The sequence below is a fragment of the Bidens hawaiensis genome, unplaced genomic scaffold (genome assembly GCF_021521415.1).
Source record: "Bidens hawaiensis isolate Kalapana, Puna unplaced genomic scaffold, B.hawaiensis_p1.1 tig00008321_1, whole genome shotgun sequence".
Lineage (NCBI taxonomy): Eukaryota > Viridiplantae > Streptophyta > Magnoliopsida > Asterales > Asteraceae > Bidens > Bidens hawaiensis.
This window is the reverse complement of record NW_027491591.1, coordinates 895,808-905,769: the sequence shown is the minus strand read 5'-3', so window position 1 is coordinate 905,769 and position 9,962 is coordinate 895,808. Positions and strand designations below refer to the sequence as shown.

Here is a 9,962-nt window from a genome sequence, read left to right as displayed (position 1 = left end):
GATGTTAATTGGATGTTTCCATAAACTATTCTGTCGTTGTTAGGTAACACAAATTTAATAAGATGGTATTAAAGGGACCAGTAACTTGACAATACATATACACTTGACAATATATATACTCAACTTGGATAGGATATTAATATTGTTATTCTGGCTCTATCTTTGTCAAAAAGAATCTAACACTTTTTAATTTATTAATTAATTAAGCGATGATATACGCGATAGGATCAAGATAGGAAGATTGGTGAGGTGGTACGTGTGGTTTCGGGACAACTATTTGGACAACCCGATGAGAAGAAATGGTTGCGAAGAAAAATGAAGAAATAAGTATCATTAAAAGAAACTCGTTTAAAAATATATCCAAAGATGGTAATGTATCACAGGATTGTTTGTGATGACAAGCCAAACGAATAAGAGGTATTTAGCAACACAATATCAATCATTGCTCGAGCTTGAGTCGTAACATGAATGGTCTTATGTAATGTATACTTATGAAAAGATGATAGCTCTAATGGGAGGATTAGTAGCCGAACATTCTTCTTATATTGTATTTTGTCGCCATGAAGACAATCATATATAATCCAACTCACATATCTACGTTTCTAACGGTTTGTACCTTCTCAACATTATGTTAACACCATGTTTATGTTAACATGCTCTTGTTGTTTAATAAGTTAAATATAATAAGTGACCACTCTTAACAATATATTGCAACATATATAATAATTTAGTGACCGTTCTTAAGATATAATCACTTTAATACGAGTTTATCATGTCATAATAAGTTGATATAAGAACAAAGCAAGGTGCTTAGTTCGGATCTTCACCCCCAACACATCAATCCATATGGTAGCTATCAAGGTCGCATTATTTTATTAAAAACCAATTAATCGCTATATTAGTTAAAGTGAGAACACCGTGAGAATGTTTTTAACGTAACTTAAGACAATGGTGTTTGCTTGTGAGCGACGTGTTCAACAGAAAATCTTGTTAATGCTTATCTTATAAAGGTAGTATTAGTAGTATAAAGATTAATAAAATACTAGTGAAACCTCATGGCTCGTGTATTATAATTATATATTGTCTCAAAACAGGAAGAATATTATCCTTTTATGTCGGCTTGATGTTTTCTAGAAATATTCTTTTTTTCATGTTACTTCCGAAAAACTAAAATAACATTAACATGTTATGAAGTTATGGGATAGTTTCAATCAAAATAATATATTGTATGTTCATATTTATGAGTTGGTTTTAAATATGCAGTCTTCTCAAACTAAGAGGTCGTAGAAAGAGTATTAAACGGACTTCGATTGAACTCAAACTAGCAGTATTGAAACCGTCTCATTGAATCAGCTATCAATAAAGGAGTGAGGGACGGGGTAGGTTCCATTACAATGAGAGAAATTTAACATAAAGGACATATAACTGACTACCTTTTTAACCTTTACAGATTTTTATTATTTTTTAAATGTAAAAAACTGTTTAATATAATACTTTTTGAGAAAAAAAGATGTAAATATAAAGGACACATTAGAGTATTCACATTCAAACAATCAATTTTGATTTTGATGGGTGGAGTTTTTATAATTTAAAACAAACAGTAACAATCATTTCCCATTGCAAAGATTTGAACATGGATAGCAAACCATATTAGACATAAGATCATTTTCACACAACAAATGAGCAAAAAGTGAGGTTGCTTTCTAAATGAAAACTATCTATTATATGCCAAAAAAAAAAGTTTATCAAAATAGCAAATTTGTGGTACCAACATTTATAGTATAGTTTACGTATATTTTCCCCTTTTCCCAGTATTGTGTTTTCATTATAAGATCAAAAACATCTCAAAAATAAAAATAAAAAAAATCAATAAAAAATCATAACTCAAAATATAAATCAAAAACGGAAAAAGTAAAAAACCCCGGAAAATGAACCGAAACCGAAAAGTCGACGAACACGAAACAAAAAACCAAAACTGAACCGAATTGATCTAAACCGAAAAAATCGATTAAAACGAAACAAAAGAAACCAACACCCAACCCGTCCGATGGGAAAACTCGTGTCAGCTCGAAACCTGATCCAAGCCAAAACTTAAACCGAACTCGTTTCAATCCAAAACCCGACCTGCCACTTTTCCTCAAAACACCAACCCACATTAACCCATTTATTTAAACTTGTCAACCCATTTAGACCCGAAAATAAGATGGTGGAATTTTAAGTGACCCATTTAGTTAAAACGATGACCCAAACCAACTGTATGATTTTTGAAACAATCAAATTAACCCATTTAAAATGGTTTAGATCAAGATTACCAACCCTAGTCGGTCATTATAATGGTGAAACAATCATGTTTGATATAGTTGTAAAACAATACGGTTACATGTAAAACAACACAATTTCCAACATATATCTATAGTAAAACAGCACAATATCATTTTTTAAGCTAACGAACGTAAGTTAGTGATTATTAAATGGTTTTAAAACGTACTTTTATCAAAAGTATAATGGTAAAATTAAAAATATAATTTTTTAAGAAGTCAAAACAAATTAACAACTCATGAGTGGCCACGGAACCAATGCCCTCGATAAATGTTATATTAACATAATATAATTAGTTTGAGCTCCCCATGTTACGTGGATTTGTTTATGTTTTTATTTTTAATTGTTTTGCTAGTTTATATTTTGCAATAATTTGGTTAATTTTTTAACGTAGTTTTGTTTTGATTTATATGTATGTATTAGTTTGTTACATTTACTATATTTATTCTTTAACGTTTGTGCTCTTTCAATAAAGATGTGTATGTTTTTTAGTTTTTTAACGAACGAACATAGAGAAACACGAACATGTTGAGTTTTTTAAACAAACAAATAAGAACACAAATATATGTCTTAAAAAGGGGGGCGGTTTATTTATGTGACGATGGTGGTCGATGCATGACAGGGGGGGTTTAACAATGACGGGTGGTAATCAAAAGTGGTGGGTTTCATACTTGATGGTGTTATTGGGTTAGTCAAGTCTGAAATATTAAATTCAATTGAGATGTGTATGTGTTTTTTAGTTTTTTAATGAACGAACATAAAGAAACACAAACATGTTGAGTTTTTTAAACAAACAAACAAACATGAACACAAATATATGTCTTAAAAGGGGAGCAGTTTATTAATGTGACGATGGTGGTCGATGCATGAGAGTGAAGGTTGACAATGACGGGTGGTAATCAAAAGCGGTGGGTTTTATACTTGATGGTGTTATTGGGTTAGTCAAGTCTGAAATGTTAAATTCAATTGAGATGTGTATGTTTTTTTTAGTTTTTTAACGAACGAACATAAAGAAACACAAACATGTTGAGTTTTTAAACAAACAAACAAACATGAACACAAATATATGTCTTAAAAGGGGGCAGTTTATTTATGTGACGATGGTGGTCGATGCATGAGATGGGAGGTTGACAATTACGGGTGGTAATCAAAAGTGGTGGGTTTCATACTTGATGGTGTTATTAGGTTAGTCAAGTCTGAAATGTTAAATTCAGTATGAACTGTTGATATTCCGTTTTAAGAAAGTTCAACCAGTCATTAGAGATGGTCACAAACATTATTAAAAGAGTATCTGGAAATCACACACGTTTCATGTTTTATATGTGTTTTATGTCTTGAATCTTTCATGAAAAGGAACATTCATGAGTGGAATAAAAGAGTTAGGCATATGAAACTGAATCAAGCTAGCTAGAGATGTCTCTATGCTTCTATCTTTTTCAATTCATTGTATAGCCTAGAGATTTGAAAGGGGCACCATGACATTAATGTAAAGGTAGGGTATAAAACCCATCATTTGGCTAAGTATGACACTAATTGCATACGCCGGGCGGAACACTAGGCGTCAGGAAGCCACTAACGCAAGGCGTAGTGCATGGCGCGAATAGTGGAATCCAATATAGCTTATCCTGACACCCCGGGAATGGTAATGCAAAGGTCCCACCAGCATGGGACAAAAAGATGGTAACCCACATAGGGATAAACACCAAACCAATGAGGATTGGACAACACATAAAAGATGGTACAAACACTACAATCAAATCCTTGTCAAAAGGCCATGATGCCCACCAACTTCCACCAACCACCACGACCGCACGAGTGGGGAACATTATTGGTGGAGAACCTGACAACGTGGTTGGTCACACTCTCTCTCCTCCGGCTATAAATACCAGTAAACCTCCAAATGGTAAAGCATATACTCACTCTCACTATCACTATCAAATTATACCCTCTCGTATGATCAAATACTGATTCTCACGCCGGAGGATGGTTATGAGAGAATCCCCCCCATTCCTCGTAACGAGCTCACGGTGTTCTATTTTGCAGGATACACTTGTCTGCGCCAAGAAGGTTTTATAACCCATCGTGTAGAATACTTAACCATTACCCTCGGACTAACGTGTTAGACCTTGAGGGGTGGATCAATGTTTCTTCATTGGCGCCATCCGTGCATATAGCTAGAACAGTAACTCACTCCGTTCTTGGCTCAGATGAGTTGCAAGACTACACCGAAGGAGGTTGGTCAAAAAACCAACCTAGAAGGAAACATCGAAAACCTGGACGTAGAAAATACGGACGGAGGTCTCCTTAACGCCTCCACCGTTCACCCTACATTGACAGATAAAAAGCAAACAAAAGCGCGTTCAAAAACAGCTATGCCGCCAGATATCATGGCATGGCTCGAGGCTGAGCAACAAAAGTTGAGAGACAAAGTACAAGAAAAAATGACGTCCGTTGTAAAACCTAGATCACTGTTTGATACAGATTCTAGTAGCAACGAGGAAGAAGAATCTGAAGAAAACTCAACACCGGCTCGGGCGAAAGCACCATTCGCCAAAAAGAGCAGGAGAGAAATCTCAGAGGTCGAACCAAAAGGCAGACTCACGCCTAGACGACCCTGACTATGAAGAGAGCTGGAAAGGACCAGAGGCCAGAAAATTAGTAAAGTACCACCCAGAAGCGACGGTAGATTTTTCCAAACCATACCGGCCAACAACATCGGCGGGAAAATCAAAGTTCGTGGCAAGAATAGCCGAAGCTGAACTACCAGAAAATCCCAAAATCCCGCCAACGGTGGGTCAATATGATGATATCTCAGATCCGGATGATCACTTACAAACCTTCACGGCGGCGGGGTTAGTATCAGGATGGACCATGCCGTTATGGTGCCATATCTTCACGCTAACCCTAGTAGGAGCCGCTAGAGCATGGTTCGAAAGATTACCGGATAATCAAATCACAAGCTGGGAAGACCTAGCGAAGAAGTTCACTCAACAGTTTAGCCAACAACGGCGACATATCAGTGACCCAGCCGATATTCTGAACGTCATCAGAAAAGAGAATGAAACGCTTGAAGACTTCATCACTAGATTCAACCAAGAAGGCCTGAACATCGGTGGCGTAAGCGAAGAACTTCTGAGGGCAGCCTTTCGCCAAAACGTAAAATGCGACGACCTCATGCGGAACCTTACGGGTAGAGATGGCATGCCGCAGAGATGGGACGATGTTATGACCGCGGCCAAGAGATACGCGCGAATGGAAAAAAGTTTGGGAAAAGAACTGGCGAAGAACGATGCCAGGAACGACATTAATAGGGCCCGCCAGGGCAAAAGAATGTCCTCCGTATGGTCAAGGTTGAACAGCGAAAGAGAATCCACATTCGATCCATCCAAAGCAAGACAAAAAGGTCAATCAAGTACACCCCAAACGAACGGATCCAGATGGACCCGCTGACAAGAAGCCCAACCCATATAATGTACAACGAAGGGATCCAACTGAAGAAGCCGACACCAGTTTAACACGGGCCGGGCACAGACATGAAAAGTTATTGCGACTTTCATGAACAACATGGCCACACGACAAATCAGTGTATCAACTTGAAGGACACGATCGAAAAATGTGTCCAAAATGGCAAATTGGATCACCTTGTAAGAAACATACGAGGGAAGTACACACGCCTACCTCCAAAAGATGGCGGAAGACCAGAAAAGAAGATCAAAGACCTACACGCTAACATGATCTCGAGCAACGTTCAGAACAAGAAAAGGAGGACAGAATAGGAGCCATGGAAGGAAGAACAAGTTATCTTTCCAAGAGTCAGAGGAGGGGCGAACAAAAGGACACCTTTAGTAATTACAGCCGTTTTTGGTAATTATAGAACGTCGCGCTTCTTTATCGATACAGGGGCAACGTCCAATATCATGTACCGCCAGTGTTTCGACCTGGTAGACTAAGGAGACAAAGCCGGTTGACAACAGTTAACGCCCCAATCACGGGATTCAACCAGAGTATCGCATACCCGCTAGGACAGCTGACATTCCCAGTCGAGCTAAGCGATGGGCTCCACTCCCGAACAGAAGAGGTGGATTTCCTAGTAATGGAAACTTCTCACCCACAATACGATATAATCTTGGGAAGAGAAGCCATTGGTGACTTCAACGCCACCCCGTCAACAGCACATGGGATACTCGGAGTACCAACCCCGACCGGGATAGCAATGATCCACGCCAACAAAGAATGCAACATGGCGGAAAGAAAATCGCCAAAAGTGCAAAAAACGAACGAGATCAAAGAAGCGGAAAAGTGGGAGCTCAACAAGAGATTCCCAGAGCAAAGCATAACCATTGGCCCAAACATCTCAGAAGAAGCACGCGCGACTCTCAAAACCTTATTACTCAAAAACATCGATGTCTTCGCCTGGACCCCAGCAGATATGACGGGAGTCCCAAGAAGCAAGGCGGAACATGAGTTAAAAGTTAACCCAAATTTCGTCCCGGTCGTACAAAAGCAAAGAAAGATGGGGCCAGAACAGGCAAAAGCCTGTGATGAACAGGTCCAGCAACTGATCGATGCAGGTATAATCAGAGTAATTAAGTACCAAACTTGGGTAGCGAACCCGGTAATGGTACCCAAGGCGAATGGCCAATGGTGCATGTGTATCGAAGGACCTGAATAAGGCGTGCCCGAAAAATTGCTACCCTTTGCCAGAAATCGACCTTAAAGTTGAAGCACTGGTACCCTTTCAGTTCAAGTGCTTTTTAGATGCCTACAAGGGGTACCATCAAATCCACATGGCGACAAAAGACCAAGACAAAACAGCGTTCAAAACAAACAGCGGAACCATATTGTTACAAAATGATGCCATTTGGCCTCAAGAATGTCGGGTCTACGTACCAAAGGTTGATGGACAAAGAGTTTAAACATCAAATTGGGAGAAATTTGGAAGTCTACATGGACGATCTCGTCATTAAAAGCAAGATAGAAGAAACCATGTTAAAAGATATAGAGGAAACCTTCAACACTCTAAGGTCAATAAGCATGGAGCTCAATCCAGGGAAATGTTCCTTCGGCATGGAAGAGGGAAAATTCCTAGGAGTAATCGTGACGAATGGTGGCTTCAAAGACAATCCAGAAAAATTGGAAGCCGTGCGAAAAATTTCGTCGCCAAAATCAGTTAAACAAGTGCAAACACTCAATGGCCGGTTAGTCGCATTGAATAGGTTTTTGTCTAGTCACGCTGAAAAGTCATTCCCGTTCGTCTCAACCTTGAGAAATTGCCTCAAGAAATCTCAGTTCCGATGGACGGAAGAAGCGGAAAAAGCGTTCCAAGAAATCAAGTCACGCCTGGAAGTGCTACCAACGCTCACAGCGCCCAAAGCTGGAGAACCATTAGTAGTATACTTAGCAGCATCAGAAAAAACAGTCAGCGCAGTCTTAATGGTGGAAAGGGATGGCATTCAAACGCCCATTTATTACATAAGCCGAACTATGGCGGATGCAAAAACAAGATACTCCTACTTGGAAAAGTTAGTCTTATCCTTGGTCCAGACAGCGCGACGTTTAAGAAGATACTTCCAAGGCCACCCAATACATGTTCTCACCAACTTTCGATTGCAAAATGTACTGAGCAAGCCAGAATTGTCTGGGAGGCTCGCTAAATGGGCGATAGAATTGGGAGAATATGCCATTGAGTTCAAACCAAGGCCAGCAATAAAAGGACAGGTTTTGGCTGATTTCATCGCAGAAATCCCTCAAGAAAAATAAGAAGAATGTAAAAAAGAAATCGAAGCCCCCGTGGATCAAAAGCAAGACGAAGTCTGGAAGATGTTCACAGACGGAGCCTCCAACGACGAAGGCGCGGGAGCAGGCCTAAAAATAACCAACCCAGAAGGCCAACATTTTACGTACGCATTACGCCTAGAATTCAAAAGCACAAACAATGAGGCGGACTACGAAGCATTGTTGGCAGGGTTGAGAATCGCTAAAAAACTAGTGGCCCGCCATTTGGAAGGACATATGGATTCCATGTTAGTGGCAAACCAAATTGAAGGATCATACGACGCGAAGGACAACAAGATGGCATCATACCTGGCGCAAGCTAAGGCGCTAATGGCAACTTTCGCCACATGCAAGGTGAAACACATCAATAGAAGCAAAAACAAACAAGCTGACGCCCTAAGCAAACTCGCATCCGTTGGATTTGAACACCTTGCAAAAGATGTCCGCATCGAAGTCCTGGCAACACCTTCAATAATGAACAGAGAAATTCTCGTCTGCTCAGAAACAGAAAACAGTTGGATAACACCAATCATCAACTACCTCGCGAGAGATATCTTGCCAGAAAAGAAAGCAGATGCGCGGAAGATTCGCCATAAAGCGTTGAATTACACAATCCAAGGAGATATCCTGTATAGGCGATCATACTTGGGTCCACTTCTCAGATGCGTAGACCCGCAAGACGCAAATTATCTGCGCAGAGAAATCCATGAAGGAATATGTGGCATACACGCAGGTCCGAGAATGGTGGTGGCAAAAATCATGAACACGGGATACTATTGGCCAGGCATGCATGTTGACGCCGAGAAAGAATTGAGAAAATGCAGTGCTTGTCAACGCCATGCACCAAACACTCTGCGTCCGAAAAACTCCATGATACCGGTAACAGCTTCTTAGCCATTTCAGGATTGGGCAATTGATATAACTGGACCATTTCCAGAGGCGCCAGGCCGCGTGAAATTTTTGATCGTAGCGATCGACTACTTCACAAAGTGGGTCGAAGCAAAGCCGGTGGCAACAATCAACGCAACGAGCATCAAGAAGTTTATCTGGGAGTTTATAATTAGTCAGTTTGGATTAGCCATGAGCTTAGTCAGTGATAACGGAACACAATTCGCTAACCAACATATCCAAAAATGGTTGAAAGAGCTCAATGTCATGCAGACATTCACTTCTGTTGCTCATCCACAAGGGAATGGCGAAGTAGAACGCGCCGACAGAACAATCGTTGGAAGAATCAAGAAAAGATTAGCAAACCACAAATCCGTATGGGTCGATCAGCTACCTCACTTACTATGGGCCATAAGAACACACAAAAACACAAGCAACACGGAAACGCCGTTCAGCCTAACTTATGGTACCGAAGCAATGATCCCAGCCGAAGTTGGTGTCCCATCGCCAAGAATCATAATACCGAAAAACAACGACGCAGAAAGGAAGTTAGAACTAATGCTTCTTAAAGAGCGTCGAGAGTTGGCGGCAATAAGAGAACAAAATTACAAACGCCAACTACAAAAGTATTACAACGCTAAAATGAAAATATGTGAGGTCAACATCGGAGATTACATCCTTCGCAATAACGAGGCATCAGGAGCACAACCGCAAGGTAAGCTAGCGCCATCTTGGGAAGGCCCACACCAGATCAAGGAAGTATTGGGAAAAGGCGCCTACACTTTGATGCACCTCGATGGTTCAACGATTCCTAGAACATGGAACGCAGCACAATTACGAAGATGTTATATGTAAATCGATTCCAATTGTAAAAACAGGCCAAGGGTCAAATATGAATGGAAACGATACTCCGCATTTCACAAAATAAACCTTTTCATCTATAAGCAAAAAAAGGGAGAAAAAAAGGGAGAAATACAGAA

General features: G+C 40.0%; 1 protein-coding gene across 1 annotated transcript; it reads left to right on the top strand.

Annotated features, from left to right (window-relative positions):
• Positions 1 to 8,139: 8,139 nt before the first annotated feature.
• On the top strand, positions 8,140 to 8,988 carry LOC143637512 (uncharacterized). Its single transcript, XM_077104890.1, has one exon. It carries the CDS (start codon positions 8,140 to 8,142, stop codon positions 8,986 to 8,988), a length of 849 nt encoding a protein of 282 aa, XP_076961005.1.
• The last annotated feature ends 974 nt before the right edge of the window (positions 8,989 to 9,962 follow it).